Below are 27264 nucleotides of genomic sequence, written 5' to 3' on the forward strand. Positions count from 1 at the left end.
GGGGATGCTGGTGGGGGTGGGGGTTGGGTGAGCTGAGGAGGGGGTTAGGTCAGAGTGGGTCGGGAGCACCCTCTCAAAAGCGAAGGAGAGGGGAGATGGGATGAAGAACTTGGGAAGGGGGAGACTGGGAAGAGGCGGCAGCATCTGGGATGTAAATTAATAAGACAATTTAATGATAATAAAATGAAAGCCAATACCAAATGTTGGGGGCATGTGGACAGAAGGAACCCTGACACATAAATGGAGGAATGTAAAGTACTCCAAGCAGTGTGACAATCAGTATGAGTGTCCTCAAAATCCAAAAATATCTACATGTGGTCCAGATCTCCACTTCTGGGTATCTACCAAAGGACACCAAGCCCACATGTCAAAGAGGCCCTTGCACACCCACGTTCACTGCAACACTCGTCACAAGAGCTAAGTCGTGGAACAAGCCTAGGTGTCTATCAACAAAAGATAGGGTAGGGGCTCCTTCCAGCCAGCGCCGAGTGATGGGCATCTCTCGGGACAACCGGCACAAGCGCCGCAAGACGAGGGTAAGAGAAAACCCTATGACAAGAAGCGGAAAGTATGAGTTGGGACGGCCCGCTGCCAACACTAAGATTGGCTCTTGCCGTGTACGCACAGTTCCAGTTCCAGGAGGCACTAAGAAGTACCGGGCTCTGAGACCGGATGTTGGGAACTTTTCCTGGAGCTCTGAGTGTTGTACCACAAAACAAGGATCACTGATGTTGTCTACAATGCATCTGAAAATGACCCAGGTGAAGAACTGCACCGTGCTTGTTGACAGCACACCGCACAGCCACTGGTCACACTGCGCACTGCCCCTGGGCCGCAAGAAGGGGCCAAGCTGACTCCTGAAGCGGAAGAGATTTTAAACCAAAGAAACAAATAAGAACATGCAAAAGAAATATGACGAAAGGAAAGAGAAGGCCAAAATCAGCAGTCTTCTGGAGGGGCAGTTCTAGCAGGGCAAGCTTCTCGCCTGTATTTCCTCAAGAGCAGGCAAATGTGGCAGAGCAGTTGGCTACGTGCTCAAAAGCAGGAGCTAGAGTTCTATATGCGGAAGATCAAAGCCCGGAAAGGCAAGTACAGCGTCATTCATGACTCGTGTAATAAAGGTGTTTGCTGTTCTATATTTTTTTTAAAAAATAGGGTAGGGAAGATATGGTTTATAGATGCAATACAATTTTTCAGCCATAAAGTAGAACCGAGTTGTGTTGTTTACCAGAAACTGTGGATAGTTGTACTAAGCGAATTAAGACAGCCTCAGAAAGGCAAATATTGTTTTCTCTCACTTGTGGGTTTTAGCGTTTGTATAGAGTCATAAAATCCTTGGTATCTGTAATGTGAAAGTGAACTGAAAGTGTCTAGAGGAAGAAAAGGACTGATGGAGGGTGAGTGGAGGGAAGTTGCCCACTGCACAGGCAAGAAGAAAATCAAGAAACGGAATTGACAGAAAAAAAAAACAATAGTAAAAAGAAAGGCCTTTCAACAGATAGATCTGGGCAAACTGAGTATTCAAATGCCAGAAAAAAGATGCAAAAATGAGACGATGGGGGTGACTTGGACCAAGTGACAGCATCTGAGCGCTGGCTTTCATACTAGAAGCAGCGCCCACAGAGTGAGACTGCGGGGCCGATAAAGAGATACGCTAATCCATTTTTAATATTTATTGCAAGATTAAATGAAGATTCTTAAAGATATCAATGTAAGGTGTTTAGGAGAACATTCTTTTATTCTTGTCTAAAAATAATAGCTGGAGTTATTGCCCAGTGGAGTTCTTTTCTAAGACATATACAGTCCTGGGTTCTGGGTTCAATTTCCAGCCCTTAAAAAACAGACATACATTTTTGTGTTTTTTTTTTTTTTTTAAAGAGGCAAAGTTTCTTAGCTGAGGCATCTAAACCATAAACAATAAGGTTTGTTTCCTCATTAGTGCGGTAGCTAACGCTTCAGAGTCATAAACGACAAAGGAGAAAACCAGAGTCATTTGACAAAACAAACGTCAGAGATTTGTGCTTTGAAGGTCTCCACAAGGAAAAGTGATAACCTCTATCATACTAGGGATATATATCTAGAATATATAAAGAACTCATAATTTAATAATAAAAAGACAAAAAAGAAAACAGAAAGCAGGTAAAAAAAAAAAATCTAAGCTCAAAAGTCCTTCAGTGTTTGGAGACAGAATAAAGGAGGAAGGAGGTTGCTGCTTGTTATTGGGAACTTTAGAAGTTTGGAAAAAATGACGTGGTTGGATTCCCATGGTAATTCACCACCACAACATCTCTGGGTACTTGGCATAAGAGAGGACCTGGCTCCTGTTCTTTAGTTGAGGTCCCAGAAGCACAGCGGTTTCTCAAGACCACAGGTCCAATTTGAAAGCAGCTAGTGTTGGAAGAGGCCAAGTCTTTAAGGATTTAGGAGGATGGTTATAAACTAAGAGGAAGAGATGGAGAACAGGAAGACAAGAAAACTGCAGGACTTAGGGGCACAGGAAGCACAACTGTCCTGTTGGGAACAATAGTGACCTTTGTTCTGGACACAGGCTCCTCAGTGCTGTGAAAGGGTGGGAATGGAAAGGCAGGTGGTAGGACTGAAAGCAAGGTAGGCTTCTCCAAAAGCTCAGTATTCTCCAAGTGCCCCTTGCAGTTCTGCTCAGACAGCCAGACCAGGGAATGGGTTCTGCCGCTACAACTTCCCTCCTCAGCATCTGTTTCCTTCCCACATTTCTTCACTACCACCAGGGAGCCTGCTGTCTTCCTTTTGTGCTATGGGAGAAAGCCTATTGCACCAGAATATCATCTCTCCTTGTCAGTTATGTACATGAACACACATATTAACTGTCTATTCTATAACAAAAACACATAGTAAAGGAGGAACATTTGAAGATACACCCCAAATTAAAAATGACCTTTAATCATAGTGTCTAGATAGAAATTCGGGCAAACTGTAGTGTATTTTCTCCTAAGGATGGTGGATATTAGATACCTATTCAAACATGTATGTGCATTTTAAAATGAGTATTTGTAAACATAACATAAGTTTTTGTTTTGCCCAAGGAAGTGTCCCTATTGGACATCATAATGTTAGTTTTTAAGTATAATACATGTGTCTGAATGTCTCTGTGAGGTTAATCTTTCACAGGTCTTGACCTCTTTGACATTTTTCTCTGTGTCTATCTGCTGCAGAGTGGAGACTAATGTTCAGGTAAATGAAGTTGTCAGGGAGACTGTCTTCATAAACATGCCCTTTGGTTTGCTTTGAGATAGGTCTCTCTATGTATTCCTGACTGTTCTGGAATTTGCTGAGTAGAGCAAGCTGGTCTCGAACTTATGGAAATCTAGCTACCTCTACTCCTGAAGTGAAGGGATTAAAGGCATATCCCATCATGCCCTGCTATATACACTTTTTAAAATTACATATAGCTGTGTATGGGGGTATTATATGATGTGTGGAAGTCAGAGGACCGTGTGGGAGTCAGTTCGCTCCATTCTCTCTGTGGGTCTTGGGGATTCTGTGCAGGTCATGAGCCTCGGTGAGGTGTCTACCTGCTGAGCTAATTTGCTGACCTAGATTTATTGGATATGTTTCTTTGTACCCTCTGCTGAAAGACAGCCTCTCTTAACAATGACAAAGCAAGATCAAGCAGTTGCCTTTAGTTTTCTCTCCTTTTGTGGAAGGCAGGCATTGAGTTAGCCACCAAGAATACCATCAAACGGCCTTAGAAGTGCCCTCTCAGAAGATCAAGAAGGATTTTTATAGAACGCACGACGGCGTATGTATCTGACGTTTGTATGGTTTTGTTGGAGTCCTCTTTCATGTTCTGTGATATAGAGCGATGCTTTTAGATTCTCTGGCTTGTCACCAACAGCTTTCCTATGTAAATTCAGTCTCTTAGTTGTTCAGTCTCTTGTTACTCCTGAAAGCCTCTACTTCCACACATCCTTCTTCCGTTCACTGTCTAGGTCGAGTGGGAATACATCATTCCAATGACAATCTGTTACTGTGTTCAAGGCCAAATTGACTCTGATAGGCTTGGCTTGACCCCATGATTTTATAATGCTGCTTTTCTGGTTGTGTGTGTGTGTGTGTGTGTGTGTGTGTGTGCATACGCTGTTCAAGCATGTATGTGCATACTGCATACACATGAAGGGGCTGAAAAACACCCTCAGCTTTTGTTCCTCAGAATTGCCATTAAATTTGTTTTTCAAGATGAGAACTTCCATAGATGCTGGAGGAACTGGACACTGGGCTAGCTGGGTGTCCAGTGAGCCCTCAGGGATCCTCCTGACTGTCTCAGTTATGCTGGGACCACAGACAGAATCTACTATCTCTGGCTTCTTTTCTTTCTTTCTGTGACTTCTGTTGACTGTATGCAGGTCCTTATGATAACATGGCAAGCATTTAACCCACTGAGACCTCCTCCCAGCCCCTTTATTAGTTTAAATTTTCCCTTTCCATAAAAAATAATATCTTACACTAGAGGACAAATGCCATCACCAACTTTGGGATATACAATGGACAGGACAGTCTCTGTGCTCTGCTCGCCTTTGTTTGAGTGTAGGGATAACAGCCAACCGCCCAACAGATCCATAGTACATTTGGTAACAAGGAGATGGGGACTGAACGTGGTGGAATACGGGAAGAGATGCTCTCTTATGTGGCCAGACAGAGGAGGCCATCTGAAGTGATGTTAGGAAGGTGCCCAGAGAATCACGTAGAAATTTTGAGATAAGGTGTTACAGCTAAGGGCTATAACCTCTGTGACAGTTATAACCTCTGTGACAGAGCCATCTGACCACCAGTGGGGTCATAACCCATATGTTTAGAACTACTGGTTTAGATGAATTATCCTAAAACGTAGTGTTTAAAATGATGACTATACATGTTTATTACTGCACCTTTTTGTGGGTTGGGAATTTGAAAGTGACTTGACAGGGTGGTCCTGGCTCTGGATTTCTAAAGGGCTCCTAGCATGTGGCCCTGAGGATTGAAATGATCCCTAGATGCTTTTGTGCTTTTTCAGTTCATACAGTTTTTCCTGCGTGTGTTTCCTCTACATACTATGAATTGATGTTAAGGTAAATAAGGAATTCATGCTTTTAATCTCTTTTTATTTCTTCATATTGAAAAATTCCATCGAGCCATCTATAACTAAAGAGTTTTGGTGTTCACTTGTAATCCAAGAACTGAGGAAGTAGAGCTGGGTGGATCCTTGGAGATCATTGTCCATCCAGCCAACACCCCAATGAATGTGCACCCACAGTACAAAATAATGGGATAGCATACAGCAACTGGGGTTGGGGATGCAGCTCAGTGGTGGAGCGCTTGACTAGCCTGTACAAAAGTCTGAGTTTTATCCCTCCCGCACCACATAAACTTGGTGTAGTGGTGACTGCTTGCAATTCCACCAGGGATGCGGAAACTGGAGGTTTGGAAGTTCAGGGTCATCCTTTGCTATACAGTGGATTTGAGGCCAATTGGGGGTATATAAGCCTGTGTCTCAAAGAAGAAAAATTAGAAAAAGAAAAGAAAAGGTAAATAACACCACAGCATCTGATTATCTAAATAGAAACAGTGGAAAGTACTAGAAATTGTGAGGGCTATTCTTTCGCTATCTCCACACTCCCTACCTCATATAATATTAATGCTAATAATGCCTTATCTTAGAGCTAGACTGTCTTCAATGCTAGCCCAGGAAACACTGCCTGACTGGTGGTCCTAACAGCACTGTGTCTCAGGCAGGACAGTTACGCTCTTTGTTTTATAGAGGATAAAGCGAATATGCTGAAAAGTGTCTTCCCGCAGTGTGCATGGCTGCTGGCCCGCACTTACATCTCTTTCCACTTTGCTTTCCCGTGGGAGCACTGTAGGGTGGAGGGTGTTCCCTTCATGGCCTCCATCACCCTGGGATGGCTGGAAAGCTGGTATAAACTCAGCCCGATGGCAAAGCCAACAGCCCACTCACCAAGCTGTTCTGCCTCTCGATCACCGTGTGACAGGGAAGGGCCGGCATCGCCCCACCTGCTATTTGGTATCCTGTCGGAGCGGTGTAGCAACAGGTGTTGGCACCAGATGCTGTTGCACAGGTTGCTCTGTACATTTAGGATCCTTCAAAGGCACAGCCCCAGGTTGGGGGATAGGCACATCCACACATAAAGCTATCAAAGGCAGTCCTATCAGCCTGGCTTTCACACGTTGGTGTATGAAGAGGGCAACAGCATCCGGTTATTTACAGCTTCAGATTGTTCGATAATAGGCTGTGACTATGGAAATCAGTGGCACTACAGAATCCAGTAACTTGGACGAGTCTGGAATTGCCTAGGAGTCAGGCCTCTTGGACACGCATTGAAGGATTACATAGAACCGAGATTAGCCTTTGAGAATGCCTGTCAGGGATTATCTCGATCACACTAATTAATGCTGGGACTTCCATCACAATCATGGGTAGCATCATTTGCTGGACTGGCCTGGATGGTGTGGGAAGGAGAAAGTAGGCTGAGCAGCAGGATGTGTTCACTGCCATCTTCTGATTCCATGTAGCAGCTCCGTCAAGCTCTCGCTGCTGTGACATCCCAGACACGACAGACTACACTTAGAGCCCAAACACACCCTTCCGTGTGTGGCTGTTGTCTGGGTATTTTACCACAGCAACAGAAAAAAGTGGGAACACAGCGTTCCCTTGGAGTAACTGAGCAAAACCAAGGCTGCATTCAGTTGGGCAACTAAGAGAAGCTGAGACACAGCGTGTGGTTGTGGCAGCTGACACGCTGTATGGAAACGCTCAGGTCCTGTGCCATTCTTTCTTTTCTAGTCAGTTTTTCTAGAGTCCACTGTAAAGGAAAACAATTGCTCATGGTGTTTTGCCTTCAGGGAAAGTCTTCTTGTGAAGGCATGTTAGTATTTCCCTGAAGAATAGGTGACCGATTCTTGGAGAGGATCTGGCATGCAACAGTATTTAAAGCTCTTTAAGTCAAGCCTGTCCACATAGGCCTATAATCCCATACTTTGAGGCAGGGGGATCACTAGGACAAGGCCAGCTTTATTGAGGTCTGTGTTTTGTTTTGTTTTTTGGTTCTTGTCAACTTGACACAAACCTAGACATATCTGAGAGGAGGAAATCTTAATTGAGAAAATGTTTCCATCATGGGCAAGTCTGTAGGGCATATTTTTCATTAATGATTGAAGTGGGAAGGCTCCACTCCCTGTGGGTGTGTTACCCTGGGTAGACATGGGTTCAACTCCATAGAACCCACTTAAAGTCAGACACAATAGCACATGTCTGTAATTTCAGTGTTTACATGGTGAGATGGGATGTGGAGGAAATTGCTGGGTTAACTAGCTGGGCACACACACTGACAGGGAACGCTGCCTGAAACAAGGTAGAAGGTAAGAACACCAGAAGCTCTCCTCTAGCCTCCTTACTCTTACACCTCAGAATACTTCCATACATACCCATGTCTAATATACCACACACAGACGTGCATACACATACAAGACAACATGAATACAGAAAGCCATAGTGGTAGATTCGAGACGGCCTTCCATTTTCCCCTCTGTCACTGATGGCTGAAGCTATAGACTTGTTTGAAGGTTGGAACATGGCACGAGTCTCACTCTGGCACTTCCAGATTTAGGTCTTAGAAGGCTTGAAGCACCCACGTGGTTTTTCAAACCTGACTATAGGTCAGACTTTCTGTGCCAGGCCTCTGGGAAGGCTGCTAGTTCACGCTCTGCGGGTAACTCAGAACAATTCGTATCTATGCACACTGTCATGACAAATGTAGGTGATTCTGTTCACTGTTTCCTTCCTCCCTTCCCTTCTTCCTTCCTTTCTTTGTTCCCTTCTTCCAACCGTCTTTCCTCCCTTCTTCCCCCTCCTTTTCTTCCTCCCTCCATCCTTCTTTTCTCCTTCCTTTCCTTCTTCCCTCTTTTCTTTTTGTAACATTGTTGTTTGTGTGTTTATGCATGTGGAGATCACAGGACACCTTGCAGAAGTTAGTTCTTTCCTTCCGCCATGTGGGGTTCTTGATATTAAACTCAGGTTGTCAGGCTACCTTGGTGGGAAGTACCGTCTGCCAGTCCTACCCTTCTTTTTTTTAATTACCCAGAATACTTCATCATATTAACTAGATGGAAAATTTAAAATGCCTAGCTGATACTTAGGACTCTGGAAAGGTTATTCATGAGTAAGTTCTATACGATTCATAACGATGTATAACTTCAGCCATACCCGATATATTGTAGTCTATTTTCTTTGCTGTGTTGGCTCTTGTTTCAGTTATCCTGTCTCTTGCTAGGAATCATGTGAAGATGCCACTAAATCTTTCTGCCATGATCACAGTTACTTTTGACTACTTCCCTTTTGCTGGTTTGACAGGTTGTCCCAGAGCTGAATTCAAAGTTCAATATTTACTTAATTTTATAATGTATGGAAGGAGCATAATAGTCAATTTAATGTTTTCATGTATCTGAAGAGATACTACTTTTAAACATTGGGGGATTGCATTTATTTTGTTATCAGAAAAGTTATGTCTAGAAAATGCTTTATAAGTATAAACTATTAGGGCTCAGGAGATGGCTCCTGTTAGTATATTGTATGTTTTGAAAGCATGAAGACCTAAGTTTGGATTACCCAGAACCGACTTAAAGCTGGACATGGTAACATGTACCTGTAAACCCAGTGCCGTGTGTATAGAAACAGGCAAAGCTTGCTGAAAGTCAGTCTAGCCAAATGGGCACATTTCTGGTACAGTAAGAAAGATAGCATAAATAAATAAATAAACAAATAAATAAATAAAGTTATTAAAGGGCAGACATTTCACTTGTCAGACATACACCTCCATATGCACATGCACGGTTGCATAATGCACACATGTATGCATGAACCCATATACAAATACACATACACACACACACACACACACACACACACACACACACACACACACACACACACACACGGTACAAACTAAAATAATAAAAGCAATAGATCTCTATGGGGGGTGTTATTCTTTGATCTAAACTCTAAGGAATGTGTTGATTTTAAAGGCTGAATAAGGAACACAGGAGCAGTTAAAATGCCAATGTAAATGACCTGGGGCCAGCTGGGAAGGCCAGCCACCTTGGAATGGAAGGTTCTGGCTGGGAGCACAGGGCTGGAATCAGTTTCTTGGCAAGCCTGTTAGGTTGAAGAGATTAGATTTCAAAATGGCATCTGTGTCCTTCGCCTCAGCTGCCAAGGGCTCCGCTGTTAACCAGGAGCTGGTGTATTTTATTTCTGGAAAAAAATCCAGAAGTGTGATTAATGCTGGAAACGAACTGCAAGAGTTTGGAGTAGCTGAAGGCAAGATTCCGGGAGCAAAATATTAAATGGATGTCCAGGGAAAGAAAATGGGAAACACAGAGACAGGAATCTATTTCCTGCACAAGAATTTATTGATAGCCTCTTTGTGCCAATGTGAGCAAGGTACTGACTATAGAGAACAAGGCACTTCCTCAAGTACTTGGACTGGAGCCAAGGATGGTGGCACATGCCTGTGATCTCAGAATTTAGTGGCAAAGTCAGGAGAAGCAAAAGGTCTAGGTCATCGTTGGTTTCCAACTTTCTAGATAGCTGAGAATGTAGCTCAGTGGGTAGACTCCCTCTACAGATAGCATGTACCTGGATCCAATCCCCAGCACCTCGTGGGTGGGGCAGAATATGCCTGTAATCTTAGGAATTAGGTCAGGATAAGAGTCTGTATGCGGCTGTAATCTCAGGATAAGAGTCGGGGAGCTCCGAAGTTCAAGGGTATCTTCAGCTACAAAGGGCGTTCAAGGCTAACCCAGGCTATAGACTCACCTGACTATAAAACATAACACGATAAATAAATAAATAAATACAGGAGTCAGATGATGCTGGTTCCATTTGCAACACTATCCTATAGCTGTGATCATAATGACTGGTCTATACTTCTATGAGGCCCTAAATGCATAGGTCCAAGCTATGTCCGTTGTCACTTAATGTCTTGATTAAGTGACATTAAATAGTTACTTAATGTCGCTTAATTCTAATTCTCAGTTTTCCAACTGTGGCACTTTCTTGCTTCCCTCTCACCAACCCTCTCACTTCCAGCCTTGTCATTTTCTTTTCTACACCAGAATGCCTTTGGGCATTACTTCCTCTGAGTGTTTTCTTCGGTCTACTCAATTTAAAATTATGGCCTCAACCCCAACACACGCTACACACACACACACACACACACACACACACACACACACAGCACCACACAATACACACATACAAATACACACACAATACCACACAACACACACATATAATACACTGAGGTTATGGGAGCTCTGGGGATCTGGACTCAGGTCCTCATGCTTGCACACTAATCACCTTACCCACTGAGCCATCACCCTCGCCCTGAAATTCTACACTTAAGCATTTCATTATTAACTCACCTGCATCCATATATTGATCCTTCTTTAACTACTCAGATCATCAAAAGAATTGTTTTTAGACAGACATGTGTGTGTGTGTGTGTGTGTGTGTGTGTGTGTGTGTGTGTGTGTGTGAGATTATCTGAACATGTGTACACAGAAATATGTCCATATATTATATTTTTAGTTTTGGGTACTATGAAAAAGTATATAGCCACATAGGAAAGTGAAGGATGAAGGAGCAAGGGAGGGAAGCAGGGAGGGAGAGTGAGAGGGAGAGAGAGAAAGGGAGGGGGAGGGGGAGTGAGGGGGACACCTAACATCCCTCTCTGCCTTCTGCAACATGGATACATTGGCATACTCGTGTCCATCCATACAGCTCCCCCAACAATACACACACACACACACACACACACACACACACACACACACAGAGAGAGAGAGAGAGAGAGAGAGAGAGAGAGAGAGAGAGAGAGAGAGAATCATTTCAGACTGAGTACACTGAAGTAAATAGCTCTGAGGAAATAGTGCCAGAAGGCATTACAAACAGTGTAGGAAAGAGAATGTAAAGTTCAAAGACCCCAAGGCTGGAGGTAGATATTAACTCACTAATGTCAATTAAGTAACATTAATCAAGGCATTAAGGGACTGACAGTAGTAGAGACAGCTAGGAGCCAATGGATTTAGGGCCTCATAGAAGTGTAGACCAGTCATTATGATCGCAGCTACAGGATGGTGTGGCAAATGGAACCAGCATCATCAGGCTCCTAGTTATTTATTTATTATTTTCTATTTGATAGACAGAGTCTCTAGCCTAGGGTAGCCTTGAACTCTCTATGCAGCTGAGGCTATACCCTTACCCTTCTGATCCCCCTGATTCTTATTTCCGTTGAAATTACAGGCACGTGCTTCTGCTCCTCATTTATGAACTCATAGATTTAGGCTACATTGGCACTCTCCCAACTGAATACATTCTCAGCCCTGATTCCTACTTTTAGATTTTTCTATGTACTGCTCTGGGAATAGATTGTGTCGACCAAGAATAAAAATGGCTCCATCAGAGGCATTTGGGGAGCCATGGTGATGGGTGATGTTTAGAGAGGAATGTAGGGGCAGAGTAAGTAACAGGGCTTGATCCAAGAGATATTTTAAGTTTGGAATGGTAGAACTTGATGTACTGCAATGGGAAGGAAGGTGGATTTAAAAAGGATGATGTCCCTGTCCTTGCGGTGGAGGAAAGACCCATTTATTAGGATGATGAAAAGCTGGTAAAGGAGAATACTTGGTGCTCAATAAATATTTGTTGAATGAGGAACTCGGGATGTAGTTTGCCAAATGTCTGAAGGCCTGGGATGTATCCCCAGCACTGCATAAAATGGGGTGTAAGTGGCCTATGCCTGTAACTCCAATAGTTGGAAGTAGAAGCAGGAAGATCAACCTCAGCTACACAGTGAGTTCAATCCTAGTGTAGGATATGAGTCCCTGTATCAGAAGACAAATTTAAGTTATAAATCACACAGCTTCTTTTATTATGAGATCACAAACATGTGTGATGGTCTATAGTTATTTTAGATCATGATAGCCTGCTTTAGCTATATAGAAAGCATTTTGAGCCATACAAAACTTTGAAGAAATACAGAGCCTGTAGAAGTGTCATGACAAGTACTTAAAGCGAAATTGTAATGAGTAGGAAATAAAAAGTTTCATAGCTTGGAATAAAGAATAGAAAAAAGTGTTAAGTGTTAAGCCCTACCCCCACTGCCTAATTTCTCTTTTGACCACATTCTTTCATTGATCTACTATTTTAGACAGTGAAGAAAGGATGGACAAAAGATAACATAGGGATAAGCATTGGGCCATCTCCTTTCAGCTGGAGTAAATAGCTAGAGCATGTCTCCATTCAGGTTTCTTAAGAATAGCATCCAATGTAGTTTCGCCATATGTTGCTGATAAGAAAGCACAGCCCTCATTAGCTGGCTTAGTTCCATCTTGCAGAAGTGCCGTGCTGAAGCCCAACCCCAACTAAGTAAATCCTGCTTATAGAACATAGGATACGTGTCATTTCTGTTCTAGGAAATTTTCACTCTTCTTTGCTGTAAATGTTGCTTCTTGCAACCGGCCAGCCCTAAGCAAAATTTCCCCATAATATTTTAAGTATATGTGTAAATTTTAATTCCTTTAAAAATATAATTTAAACTTACAGAATACTTTTAAAACTAATATAGTGAACTATGACACATTGTTTCTTTAGATTACGTAATTGGAACCATCTTGCTACATTCGACTTCTTTCTTTCGTTCTTTCTTTTTTTCTTTCTTTTTTCTTTCTTTCTATCTATCTACCTATCTATCTATATCATCTTTTTATATAAATCAATCATATATATATATATATATATATATATATTCTGTAGCAATATATCATCTAGATAGCAAACCTATCTTCTAATATAATATGTATCTGTCAATTATCTATGTATCTATCTTTATCTATCATGTACATTTATCTATCCTCTGTCTTCTATCTCTTATGTGTCTCTGTAAGGTATGTAAACCAACACCTCTTATTGCTGACTCAGTACTGAACTGTTAAGAGGAGGTTGCAGACACTGTCTCTGTCTTTCCTCATGTATCTCCTACAAACAAGAATATTCCTTCAGAATCCAGAACATTAGCAAATTCAGTAAGCATGACTCACATACTGTATTACTGTCTACTGCAGAGTTCATATTGAAGTTCCGGCAATTGTTTCTGAAATATTCTTTAACGTTTTATTTATTTTCATCTATAATTCTGCATGTATTGATCATGCACATGTTGATTGTACTACTTATAATGTAGAATGGCCAAGTTAACTTGACATGCATGCATTACTTCCCATGACATTTGTGCACCTTTTGTAACAACTAAAATCTTAGCAATTTTCAAGGTTATGATACATTATAATTAATTGCTTCATTATGCTGTGCAATGGCTCTCTCCTGTCCAACAGGAACTTTATACCTTGGTGCAGTCCCCCACATCCTTCCTCATCATTCTAGTAGCCACTGCCACTCTATGAATTCAACTTTTTTAGAAGTAGAATCATGTAGCACTTGACAACCTATGTCTTAGAGGCCTTTCTACATATTTTCAGCTTTATTCATGTCACAAAGGATGAAATCCTCTTGTTAAAGGATTGTCATCTCTAAAGGCTACTATCCTGTTGTGTATATAGACACCCAGTTTCTTTGTGTATTTTTTGATGGACAACTACTTTGATTATACATTTTAGCTGTCGTAAATAAAACTGGAAGGAACTCACGAGTGCAGAAACAAAGCTTTAATTATCTTTTATTGCCTCATCCAGTAATGAAGTGCTGGATCATAACACAGTTATACTTGAAAATCTTTGAGGAACCTGAATTCTGTTTTTCAGAATGCTCTCACCTATTTATAATCTCATCAGTGAGGAAATGACTTTCTCTTTACACAGTTCCAAAGTTACCTTCTGACTTCTTAAAAGGATTCATTTCTAATGATTAAATTGTAAAGATTGGTTAACATTGTATGTGTATGGTGAATGTTGTTCCTGCATATAGGTAACGGTACCACATGCATACAATGCCCATGGAGGCCAGGAGAGGATGCTGGATCCCTAGGACTTGAGTTACAGATGCTTGTGGGCTACCATGTGGGTGCTGGGAATCAAACCTGGAAGAGCATTACAGCTCTGACCTGCTGAGCTATCTCTCTAGGCCCCATTTTTTTTTTATATTAGCCATTTGATGTGCGTGAAGTGCTACCTTACTGTGCTGTTGCTGTTTATTTTCTCAGGGTGGAAACACACATGCTGTGGCATATGTGTAGATGTCAGAAGACAGCTTCTGACAGTGAGTAGTTCTCATCTGTTTCCCATGTTAGGTTTGAGGCAGAGTGTCTCTTGTTTCTGCCATGGTAAGTACTCCAGGCTGCCTGGCTTGCAACCTTGCTGGTGATTCTTGTCTCTATCTTTCATCTTGCTATAAAACTGTGGAAATAATAAACACCAAACACCAGCTTTTACAGGGTTTCATGTGATTGAACTCAGTTTGTCAGGCTTGTGTGTTTTAGTTAAGGTTTCACTGCTGTGAACAGACACCATGACTAAGGCAACTCTTATAAAGGATAACATTTAATTGGAGCTGGCTTATAGGTTCAGAGGTTTAGTCCAGTATCATAAAGGCAGAATCATGGCGGCATCCAGGCAGGCATGGTACAGGAGCTGAGAGTTCTACATTTTCATCTGAAGGCTGCTAGTGGAAGACTGACTTGCAGGCAGCTAGGGTGAGGGTCTTAAGGCCATGCCCACAGTAACACACCTACTCCAACAAGGCTACTTCCCCAAATAGTGTCACTTCCTGAGCCAAGCATATTCAAACCAAGACATGTAGTATTTTTTACCTGCTAAGCCATCTGTCTGGCCCTCACCTGCTTTCAATTTCCATTTTCATAGTGATTAGTGATTTTAAGAATTTTTTTTCATGTATCTGTTGGGCATTTGGACCTGGAGAAACATATATTCATCATCTTATAGCTCAGTAAATACCACCTTGACTTGATAATAAGCTTTGTTTACATGATTTTCTTGAGGTCAGGCCAATGGGTGCTCCCACAATATTTACATACTGCCCAATTTCCAGTGGACACTTGATGAAGTCTGCTTTCCTCTTTTTCTTTGTCTGGGAATGGAACGTCAGTGGTAGAAATCTTGCCTGCAAGTGCCCATGTCTTACACCAAAGGCTGTAGGTTCTCACTGCATACAGATGCAACCTCAGCTGTCTTGATTTCAGATTGTTCTTTGGCCTTCCCACAGCTCACCTGACCAACCTGATTTTCACTTGCTTCACTGCATACCTGTTCTGCTCTGCCAAACCAGTTTTATGACTCTTTGAACACACCTTTTTCTCTTCCTTGTACATTTTTTATTGATTTAAATAACCCCACACTTTCCCCATTACTAGCATTGTATTTTCATTATTGAAATCAAGCCCAAGGTTGATGAGGTTGCTCAGAGGTTGTGGTGTAAAAGACTTTTCCTGGGGAGACATATGCACACATGTTTACTCATGCCTGACAGGGAAGCCAACATAGGGAAAAGAAAGAACTCTATAAAAGTTCAACTTGGTGAAACAATTACTTTTTATTAGGGTTATTGACAGGAGTACAATGGAGGAGGTGTTACAGGAGTAGAGAAAACTCAAATGCATTACTAAGATGCCTACCTCAACAAGTCACACTCAAAAAGGCTGCAGGATTTGCAGGCAGCACAACAGGTCCCAGACTACACTCTCAGCAGTTCAGCTGGTCAGTCTCCTCCCCCAGCAGTTATTTATTGATTCTGAAACTCTGAGGAGGGGCATTCCTGAACTCTGTAAGTCTCATCTTTCCCGGACAAGAGAGGTGTGTTTACTTTCTGAGTCTCATGAACCTTCCCCCACTTCCTTCTGGGAATGTTTCAACTGGAGGAAAAATTTTACACTAGTGTTGAGCACTTGGATAGCATGGTTAAGGCCCTGGGTTCAATTTCCAAACACAAACACACACACACACACACACACACACACACACACACACACACACACACACAGAGTGGCATTTTATTCAGCCCTAAATAAGGATGACACATTATAATGAGCCTGGGGATCTTAATTTTAAGTGAAATGAGTCAGACTCATAAAGACGAGTATCACATACTTTCTCTAATGTGTGTGGAAGTTAGAGTAAAATATTTATATGCAAAATGTGAACACAACAGGGAGAGTATGTGGGGGCAGGAAGAAGACCAGTGGGAAAGGTGGGATGAGAAAGGGTAAGGACTGGTGACTATGAGCTAAGTACAGAGATACAGACCTATTTTTAAAATGCCCACAGGGCTTGTTCCTCCAATTTGCCCATAAACTTTATGAAATTTATGGTCTTATGAGTACAATTATACTTAATACTTTAAGTGTCTAAGAACTTCCCAAGTTTATTACATCTGTTACATACCCATAAATGCAGTCCACTTCATTTAAAGGAAACATTGTATAAACCATATATACTTCTAAAAAAATTGGGAATCTTAACCCGCTTAATTATTTCTCAGAAGTAAATTGAATAAACTGGTATTTCCCTAGCCAGCCATGTGCCTAGCATGCTGGTAGGTACTGCAGAAAGTATGATGTCATACAGTTGACATTTGTGAGAGGTTCAATGTGCTGACAGATCCTAGCTGGGCTCATATAAAAACAGGACTCTGACTCACCACCTTTGTACATGAAGTAACAATATGCAACAAATTAGGTGGCCAGGACTTGAGAAGTAACTGCCAGCTTTCTTGGATCTTTCATGTCCACTTAGACTAGCTGGAGAAAGTCAATTACACACCCAGCCAACCTTTCTATCTGCCTTCTTTTAATTAACTGGCAACCAACTTATAACGACTAATGGCTTCTCGAGTTTAGAGGGCATACCTGTATTTTTTTTTTCACCTCCACTAAAAGCGTTTTTACTGTCTTGCTTGCATTGAGTCATTAGCAAATACAAGTGGTGCTGGCTATCTGACTGGGTAGTGCAAGCCTAAATACAGGTGGACCCTTTGGCATTTCTGGGGTTCTAGTCTCAATATCCCATCCAAACCCCAAACTCTGAGGATATTCAAGTCTTACACATACAAGATACATTATTTGTATAAAGCTCACCTATATTCCCTTCATCTTATTTAGATAATTTCCCTATTATTTATAGTATCCAGTACAAAGTAATGTTGTGTAGTTTCTCTCTGCATTTGTGTGTTCAGGTTTTGAATGTACAAGCACTTGTGCACATAGGTGAGCTCACATGCCTGTTATCTGCAGAAGCCAGAAGAGGGTGTTGGATCATCCCTTGAACCTGGAGCTACACAGTTGTGAGCTGTTGTGTGGGTACTGGACATTTGAACCATGGTCCTTTCTGTAAGCGATAGGTCCTACTGAGCCATCTCTCAGGCTCCCCATTTAATTTTTGGCACAGGGCATGCCAAAAGGGTTATGTTGGCTGGCCAGGGAACCACAGGGATCTGCCTGTCTCTGTTGTCTCAGCACTAGGATTATAAGAATTATATAGAATTATACCACCCTTAGCTTTTTCTTTTTTGAGTGTGGGCTCTGGAGGATAGAACTTGGGTCCTTGTGCTTGCAAGGCAAGTATTTTTACCTAATAATCCATCTTTCTAGCAATATACAATTATTATATTATATTGTTTAGGGGAAATGACAATAAGAGTCTTCACATATTCAATACAGGTGTAATTTTTCTGAGCATTTTATATCTGTGGCTAGTGAAATTCATGGCATGTAACCTATAGATACACAGACTGTCATTATCTGTTTCTTTGCATTTAGGTGTACACTTATTTTCACACTTGGGATCCATGGATTTAAAAGTAGGTTCAACTATCAATGTAGAGGCCTAATGTCTTGGGGCAGAATCATTAGTAACTTCCTAGGCTTTGAACCTAAATTGTAGACTTTGAGACTGGTATACTGGCTAGGCAGTGGAGGACTAGGCTGAACACATACAAATTTGATTTTATATTATGGCACAAATAATTCAGGAGGACTGCATTCTCCAGACTGCATTTCTGGAAATGCTTTGAAAGGTGTCACACTCATTACCAGATGGATCTTAACAAATTATAATAGACTTTACAAGACCTTTAGAGTGGTCAACTTCAGAGAATAAAAAGGAAATAAAAAGATCAAGGCAATGAAGTGAGGTAAAGAGCTACAAGCAGATATGAATGGAGACAAGAAAGGGACACTGGAATGATCAAGGGGCAGAAGGATGCTCAAATTCATTTAAGAAATATTAACTACCAGCTCAGTCATTGGTATTATTGTGCACAAAGAGTACAGAATGAAAATCCTGTTGTGGCAGAATTAATATTGAAAGCATGCCATTGATATTTGGTGGGAAGGGAAAGAAAGGTATTGACTCATTTCTAAGACGTACCTTCCATATAATTAAGAGATAGATCTGGCCAACTACAGTGGTACATGCATGATGGCTCCAGTTACTCTAGAACAGGAAGGACACTTGAGTCCAGGAGTTTGAGAACAGCCATAAGCAGACATTAGAAATGGTTGTGACTTTGCCTCGCATATGCAAACTCTAAGTTTGATCCCTAACTCTCTGAAGGAAAAACAAACAAACAAACAAAAAAACCCCCCAAACAACAAACAAACCCAGGACTTGAAGTTACCAGTCCAGACAACAGGCAGTTATTTTCCAAGACTTTTAAGTGATTGAGGATTTAATCTGAGTCAGACATATAGGTGTATACATAGGGCAAAAGTGCCTGAATTGGTCAGTGTTTTAGGATTACTATTGTATTGATAAAATGCCATGACTCATATCATAGTTGATCATCAAAGGAAGTCAGGATGGAACTCAAGAAGGGTGGGAACCTGGAGTCAAGAGCTGATGCAGAGCCCATGGAGGGGTGCTGCTTATTAGCGTGCCCTTCAAGGCGTGCTCAGCCTGCTTTCTTATAGCACCCAGAACCATGAGTCCAAGGATGCACCTAGGCTGGGCCATTCCACATGAATCACAATTAGAAAAAAAATACCCTGCACTCTTGCCTACAGACAATCTTATAGAAATATTTTCTCAATTAAAGTTTCTACCTCTCAGGTGACTGACTTAAGTTCATGTCAAGTTGACATAAAACCAGCCAACACAGTCAGGCTGGTGCTGTAGCAGAAAAAACAAATCAGGGCCAGTGCTCTAGGTACATTTCTACTGTTTTGATATGGACCATGACCAAAAGCAACTTGAGGAGAAAAGGGTTTATTTGGCTTACATGCTTACTTAATAGTTGTGGTGGTTTGAATATGCTTGGCCAAGGGAGTGGCACTGTTAGGTATGACCTTCTTGAAGAAAGTGTCATTGTTGGGGTGGGAGCACCATCCCTGCCTGGACACTGTCATGCTCCTGTCTTTATGATAATAAACTGAAACTTTGAACCTGTAAGCCAGTCCCAATTAACTGTTGTGATTTATAAGAGTTGTCTTGGTCATAGTATCTGATCACAGCAAAGAAAATCCTAACTAAGACAATAGTCTATTATTGAGGCAGGCCAAGACAAGAACTCAAACAGGGCAGGAGCCTGGAGGCAGGAACTGAAGCAGAGGTCACGGAGGAGTGCTGCTTATTGGCTTACTTCTCAGTTTTCTTATACAACCAAGGGACCACATGTTCTAGGAGTGGCACTGCTCTTGGTGGGCTGTGCTCTCTCACATCAGTCATTAATTAAGAAAATGCCCTATGGATTAATCTGATGGAGGCATTTTCCAAGCTCCATTTTCTCGGATTATCCTGGATTGTGCCACGCTGACATAAACACACAAACAAAATTTAAAAAGGAAAAAGAAAAATCTAGCCAGGTCAGCCTGGTTTTATGGAGCAGTCTTGGAGAACTGCCATAAGACAGCTGGGGAAAAATGTTGGTGGAAGAGTTAAATTTGTTTTAGAGCACATGAAAATAATCTACCTAGAATGGTTTCATTCCACAGACAAACACTGGCACTGCTGCCCTTTAGCAGATGCTCTGGGAATACATGGTAATAGTAGTAACTCCTGTGTAAGTGCTATTCTTTTAAGCAACCCATATTCATAGATGGAGAAACTGAAGTAAACTGTAGATAACCCTAAATATTCTATAACAAATTTTCGGAATTAAAACATATGTGCTAGGTGTGTGGTAGTACACACCTTTGATCTCAGCATTCAGGACAGAGAAGGCAGATTTATGTGATTTCAAGGCCAGCTTGGTCCTCATAGTGGTTTCCAGGCCAGCTAGGGTTACCAAGTGAGATGCTGTGTCAAAACAAACAACCAACCCAGAACCCATTTTTCTTTTTTTCTCTCCCTCCCCCCACACCGAGATATGAGTCTGACTATATAGATTTAGCTGTCTTGTGACTCACTACGTAGAACGGGCTGACCTTGGAATTAAAGTACTGGGATTAAAGCATGCCTGGCCTTGACTCTTTATCTTGAGGGACTGATTCACCATGCTTTATTTTGAACTATAGCACACATATAGCATAAAAATTAAGTCAACTATGACTCCTAAAGATGTTAATGAGAGAGAAAAACTTGTGCTGGAATGATGATTTATGGGTATAACCAAATGCCTACTGTAGTATAGTAATTTCAAGTATATGCTACACTATGGCTATAGTTTTTTATACTCTTAATGATAAGCTTTTCCCCCTTTCTTTTTAAGACCCCCAAGAAGGCACACATTCTTGGGAATTGATGGAGCCAACCCACATTTACAATATTGTTCTTGGAAAAAAGATGGACCAGTTAAACAGGTGAGACAGTATGTGTCTTAGCTAGGGTCTTACTGCTGTGAAGAGACACCATGACCAAGGCAACTCTTATAAAGGACAACATTTAACTGGGGCTGGCTTACAGGTTCAGAGGTTCAGTCCATTATCATCAAGGCAGGAGCATGGCAGCATCCAGGCAGACATGGTGCAGGAGCTGAGAGTTCTACATCTTCAGCTGAAGGCTGCTAGAATACTGACTTCCAGATAGCTAGGAAGAGGGTCTTAAGGGCCACGCCCACAGTGACACACCTACTCCAAGCCTCACTTCCATTGTCACTCCCTGGGCCAAACACAGTCAAACCACTGCTGTGTGCTTAATCATTTGTTTTTAACTGAATGGTCAAGGAAGCTGTGTTTGTGTACTCCTCTGAAAAAGATAACTTACTTCACCTGAGGTGTCTGGCAACCAGCAAGACAGATCCTTCCATCTGTCTCTCACAGTGCTGGGGTTGCAAATGTACACATGACCAAGCCCAGCTTTTTACTTGGGTGCTGGGATCTGAAATCAGGACCTCCTGCTCTCACAGCAAGGACCTTTGCCCACAGGGTTATGTCTCCTGTTCCAGTGGTGGGTTTCTCAATGACTGGGAGTGTTTGATGCCAGTCATTTTTTTTTTTTTTTTTAAAAGAACCTGTTGGGATTCTGTAAACCCCACCCCTCAGTTACCTAGCAACAGCCAGGTATACCCCACCCCTCAATTACCCAGCAGTGGCCAGGTATGCTCCGCCCCAGTGACCTGACACTATAAAAGGAGCTGCTTGACCCCTCCTCTCTCTCTTGGCCTCTCCTGCCCTTGTGCTCTTGCAGCCTTGCTCTCCCCTTTCCCTCCCCCCCTCACCCCGTCCCACGTGCTCATGGCCGGCCTCTACTCCTCTACTTCTCTCTCTCTCTCTGCCTCTACCACCCTCTTAACTCTCCCATGACCTGAATAAACTCTATTCCGTACTAAACTGTTGTGTGGCTGGTCCCTCAGGGAAGGGATTCCCAACATGGGCCCCCCAGAGGCATCTCCCTTGCCCTCAGGCCTCGTCGCACCTCCATGGGCCATGTGCCCCCAACTCTCTTCATCCTTCCCCTAACAGAACCTGACCAGATTACAAAATGTTCATGTTATTTTCAGTCAGTAAGAGTTAAAAAAGAAAGGATGAACCACTTTGTGACTACATGAGCAAAAGCGAAATCATTTCTTTGCCTCATTTGATAAAAATGCTAATGACGCAATTCTAGATACAGAAGTCTTAAGTCTTGTGTTTTCTAAAGATAAATGAGGATGCTGGTAAACATTTTTATTTTATGGAAGCTTCAATAAGCTTAAACAAAACCCCATACTTTAGTCAAGCTCGTATCTGTGGAGGTCTTATGTGTCACAGGCTGCTTTGATTCCTTTCTGCTTGAGAATTTATGTATAACTGATATAAACATACACCCGAGGCACTCACATGATTTTATGCTTTTTTTTTTTTTTCGGTTAAAAAAAAGTGGGCCAGGGAGATGAGTAACTTGGCACAGACAACTTCTAACTGCAAGAATGAAGCTCTAGTTTATGGACAAAAATAATCTAGGAATCCAACCGGTGCCAAGCGACACCGCCTGATTTTAGAAAGGGCTACTAGAAAATTCGTGCCTAAACTTTGAAGGAAAAGGTGCAGTCAGCTTTCGCTTCAGGGCGGGGCTGTGGGGAAGTTTGGCAGCTTTGCCAGGGCTGGGCTCTCCCTCTCCTAGACACCCCTGCCCTCTTCCCATCTCTTTTTGCCACCGTCAATTCTCTAGGCCTGCTAGAGGCTGAAGTCCACACTACCGCAACAGCAATATGGGAACTGCTGCCGGCCGATCCGAAGTCGCGCCCAGCGTGACGTAACCCGCGCGCGCCCGCAGTCTTGAAGCTAGGGGGCGGGGCCGCAGAAGCTGACCGGGCAGGGGCGGACCTGCCAGGCTCTCTGGGGCGGGGTTCTGGGCGGACCACCCTGGCCTAGGGATTGTCAATTGGGGGAGGAGCCCGGATGGATGAACTGACAGCTGAGCTTGACGGGTTGACTCGCTGAGTGATGGGGAGGATGTCACCTAGTTGGTGGACAAGCTGGGGGCCTAGAGTCTCTTGGATGGGGTCCAGGGTGCCTGGAGCGGTTTCTCTCTACCGGGATGTGCGGCCAGGTTCGCTATCCAGGGGAAGCGCCTGATTGGGATCTCGCACTGAAGCTTAGCTAATTGGTTGGGGGCGGGTCTAGGAGGTCGATGACCGGGGGTGTGGCCTGGCTGGCTGACTGGCAGGAGGCGGGGCCTGCCGGTTGGCCAGCCGTGGGATGGGCTTGTTTGGCCAGCAATGGGCGTGGCCTGGCTGGCTGACCGGCCGGGGGCGGGGCCTGGGCCGCGGCCGCAATCCGGGCCTGTAGGACTTTGGCTGCCATCGCTGTCTTGTGGCCTGGGTCACTCCCCTCCGTCGGGGCTGAGTGCTGGCCTGTCAGACAGCCGGGGCCCTACGCCGAGGGGCAGCGCGGCTCCTGAGATTGGGCCTACGTTGCGGCACGATGCTGGGGTCTGTACGTGCGGTGTGAGGCGGCGGCGCTGGGCGGCGGGCCGGGCCAGGGCGGCTCATGGTGCCGCCACGACTCCAACGAGGGGCAGGAAGGCCAGGTAGGCGGTGGGCCGGCGTCTGCAGCCATGGAGGACGGGTCAGAGTTCTCTCACGCCTCACAAGGCAAGAGGCTCGGTTTTCCAGAGCAAGGGCGGCTTCCCTGTGCCAGCTGTTTCCTGTCGTCCTCTCGAACTGCAGCCGTGTGTAGTGACTGGGCGGGTGGGGAGTGAGGATATCTTGGTCCTCACATGAGGTGAGTGGAACCTCGCACATCACTTCCTGTCAGCGAGCTGAGTGCCCTGGAGATGGGGGCTAAGGGCACTTTTTTTTTTCTTTTTGATGTCCTGAAGAGAGAATCTAGAGAGTTCTGTTTGTGAAACTTCGAGGATCTGTTTATGACACTCTTTAATGTGCCATATGTGGATTTTTCTTTACCCGCCCGGTACCCAGGACGTCTCTGAGTATAATCTTTCCTTTTGGGAGAGCTGGGGAGTGTCGGGTCGGGGTTCAGGTCTCACGTATCTGAGACTGGTCTCAAAATCATTTTGTAGCCAAGGGTAACCTTGAACTTCTATCTTCTTCCTTACAGCAGCACCAGCACACCTGTTTTATGCACTGGTCCAATTGAACTCAGGGCTATCTCCAAGCGTTCTACCAACCGAGCGACACCCCCAGCCTGGGCTTCTTGTTTATTTTTCTTTTGTTGTTATTATTTTGTGATATGGTCTCGTGTGGCCCATGTTGGCCTTGACCTCGCTATGTATCCGGACTGACTTTGATCTTCTGATTCTCCTGTCTCCCTGCTTCCCAAGTGCTAGGCTTTATAGGCATGTGCCTCTGTGCCCAGTTGGGAAGTGGTTGGGATGGAACCCAAGAACTCGTGCATGCTAGACAAGCATTACAGTACTGAGCTACATGCCCTGAGTGCGGCTTCTGTTGAACACATTTTGATAGACTTTGAAGGTGAAGACTGGCGATTTTACACTTGAACTTTCCCTAAGCATCCTTTCTGTGGTGCTGTTTCAGGTGGGCTGAGTTCTTCACCTCCATTTAGACTGATATCTGCCTGCTTTGCAGGCATTGCATTTGAGGATCTTAGAGAAGCCCTCGCTACAAGGTAAACTCTACACTTCATCGAAGGCATAGACTACTAGCAAATGTCTCTTGTTTCCTTGCACTGGATTTCTGATTTTTATGTGTCTCTCCTAAAAGAGACTCTAATGAGATCTCTGTTTTCTAAATTAACAGACTGCAAATGGTTTATGTATTTATCATGAACCGTGTGAATTCCCAGAGCAGTGGCTTCAGTCAGCGCAGGCGAATGGCCCTGGGGATAGTGATTCTCTTGCTGGTCGATGTGATATGGGTGGCATCCTCAGAACTCACCTCAGTATGTATTCCTCCACCAATGATGTTGCACTGTGATGGAATTAACACTGACCTATATAGTACTTTGCTAACGATGTAGGATAGCATATAATGTCAAGCTGTAGTTTTTCTGTTAGTGCCTCATGCTTCTAACATCAGTATTTTAAATATTGTTGAATTCTTTGTTTTTCTTTGGTACACTGAATTAGTGTCATTTCAAGTGAAAATTGACATGGTGCTCTTTGTTGTTTCCTGAAGTTACAAAAACTGTGTGTGTGTGGGGGGGGGGGGCATCTGAGTCCTGGGAACTCAGATGCAATTGTTAGCCACCCAGCATGGGTATTGGGGACTGAACTCTGCAGGAACAGTAAGCTCTGTGAGACATGGAGCCATTTCTGTAGTCCTAACGGCATATATATCTCAGAATATGTTTTCTTATTACATAAAGGCGGTTTTGTTTTAGTCAACATTGAACTTATTTCTTCACGCTGTGTTTTGGTGAACAAACATTGATGGCAGTAGAAAGAATGACCCTTATATATAACTTAGATTCTTGCTACATAAACAGAAATATGAAACAGAAGGTATTTTGGGAAAAGTAAACATGAGACATCAGACTTTTCATGTACAAGTCACCATTATCCATATGCATGCACTGGTGAATCCACATTTGTGTGTTTGCTGAGTCACACCTTTTTATCAAAATCAGTGTCTGATTGGCTCCAGTTAAAATTTTTGCTAATTGGTAGTAGTGTGGTGCTTTGAATTATAAGCTAATTTTACTTTGAATTACTTTGTATACTTCTTTTTGGCTAATGATCTTTGTAAGAAGATAACAGTTTTGTTGTTTATAGTTTTATTACATTTATTTATTTATTCACTTATTTAGGTGTATGGGTACGCACAAGTGCTAAGAATTTAGAACACAGAAGTAATAGATTAAATTATTTAGCAATTTATATATAAAAGTTAGAAAAGTTATCGAAGCATTATATTGTACACAGAATACGTATTTTAGGAACTTTTTGTTTATTCCGTTTGTTTGTGGAAGTCTGCTTTCTCCTTCTACAATGTGGATCCAGGGATCAAATTCATGTTGTTAGGGTTGGCAGCACGGGCGATTACCTGCTGAGCCATCTGGCTATCACAGCTTTTATTTTCAGAATTAATCACTTAGGGTTCACATATTGCAGTCATAAGGAAATACCCACAAGGAAACTTATGTTTATAAAATGGCTTTCAATGTCAGGACAGGCCATTCGATATCCTGGATCTCACATTATAGCTAAGTCAACAGGTGAGGTTATATCTTGTGGGTGAATAAGTTTTTGCCCTTCTGAGATTTGGCTCTGGAATACCACAGACACTTTGTTTTTCACTTGAAAACTCTTTTGTACTCTCCTTTTAGATGAATCTTCCAAAATCTTGCTTCAGAGAAATCTCTCTAGCGTTGATGGGATCCTAAAACTAACTTTTACATTTTGCAGTATTAAATAAATTGTTTTGTTTATCAGATAAAAAGCTTTAGAACAAGACTAGGCACATTTTTAGATCCCAGTGCTCAGGAGGCAGAGGCTGGCAGATCTCTCTGATTTCCCACATCAGCCTGGATTACATAGTGAGTTCCTGCCCACAGTGAGACTCTGTCACCCTGACTCCTGCCCAAAGGAAGGATTTAGAACATGGAAGCAGTTGATTAAATTACACTTTAGCAATATATATCCAAAAGTTAGAAACGTTAATGACCCATTATATTGCACACAGAATACATATTTTAGGGTGTTTTGCATATTTAGTTTTTAGTTTTTCTTTTAGGTTCTCCCTATGTAGCCCACTCTGGTCTGGAACTCACTATTTTTAGTCCAGGCTATTCCTTTTAAGTGCTGGGACAATACAAGTGTCCCTTTGTACGGAGCTGTAGTTCTCTTCTGTCCTTATTCCTCAGAAGAACTAGAAAAGAAACAAGTTTTTAAACATATAACATGCTTTAGTGAAAAATTATAACCTTGTTATTTTAAAGCATATGTAACAGCTTTAAATCTTCAGCCAGGTAAACATATCAGACTTAAGGACAAAATGTTTGCCTCATAAGCAGAATGATCAGAGTTTGGTTCCTTAGAACCTATGTAAAAACCAGACAGGTGTGATAGCATCCTGTAATTCTAGTGTCTAGGAGACAGAGGCCAGGGATTCCAGGGACAAACTGGCTAGCTAGACTAGCTGGAGAGACCTTACCTCCATAAGTAATCAGGAGTGGAGAAAGATCTGGAATGTCATCTTCAGACATCTGAATACACACCTGTACACACAAGTATCCATACACATATGCACATCGCAGACACACTAGAGTCACATAGGCATGAGAAAGGAGAGACTAAAATGGAGTAATAAATCTCCATGACTCATCACTTTAATTGTGGTCAGTCTTTTTAATCTCATCAACCATGTTCATCCCATGTTTCCTGGAATAGTTTGTGCAATCTCTCTATATAATTTTTTCCTACTTATCT

General features: G+C 42.6%; 1 protein-coding gene and 1 pseudogene across 5 annotated transcripts in view; both read left to right on the forward strand.

The window, feature by feature from the left end:
• Positions 1-491: 491 nt before the first annotated feature.
• On the forward strand, positions 492-22667 carry LOC308421715 (small ribosomal subunit protein eS8-like; annotated as a pseudogene). Its single transcript has 2 exons — positions 492-1112; positions 22585-22667. The product of its transcript is annotated as a small ribosomal subunit protein eS8-like (transcript).
• Positions 22668-22856: 189 nt separating this feature from the next.
• Positions 22857-27264, forward strand: part of SLC35F5 (solute carrier family 35 member F5) — a 32020-nt gene continuing 27612 nt past the window's right edge. For 2 of the 4 annotated variants that reach the window (XM_080917719.1, XM_080917720.1), the window contains exons 1-3: positions 22857-22965; positions 24413-24503; positions 24635-24776. In XM_080917719.1, the coding sequence (XP_080773845.1) occupies positions 22860-22965; positions 24413-24503; positions 24635-24776 (339 nt within the window). In that variant the 5' untranslated portion in view covers positions 22857-22859. Of the gene's footprint in view, positions 22966-23276; positions 23446-24412; positions 24504-24634; positions 24777-27264 lie in introns of those variants that run through there. The other 2 variants (XM_080917721.1, XM_080917722.1) reach the window with 2 other exon arrangements.

Source organism: Micromys minutus (genome assembly GCF_963924665.1).
Source record: "Micromys minutus genome assembly, chromosome: 6".
NCBI classification, from domain to species: domain Eukaryota; kingdom Metazoa; phylum Chordata; class Mammalia; order Rodentia; family Muridae; genus Micromys; species Micromys minutus.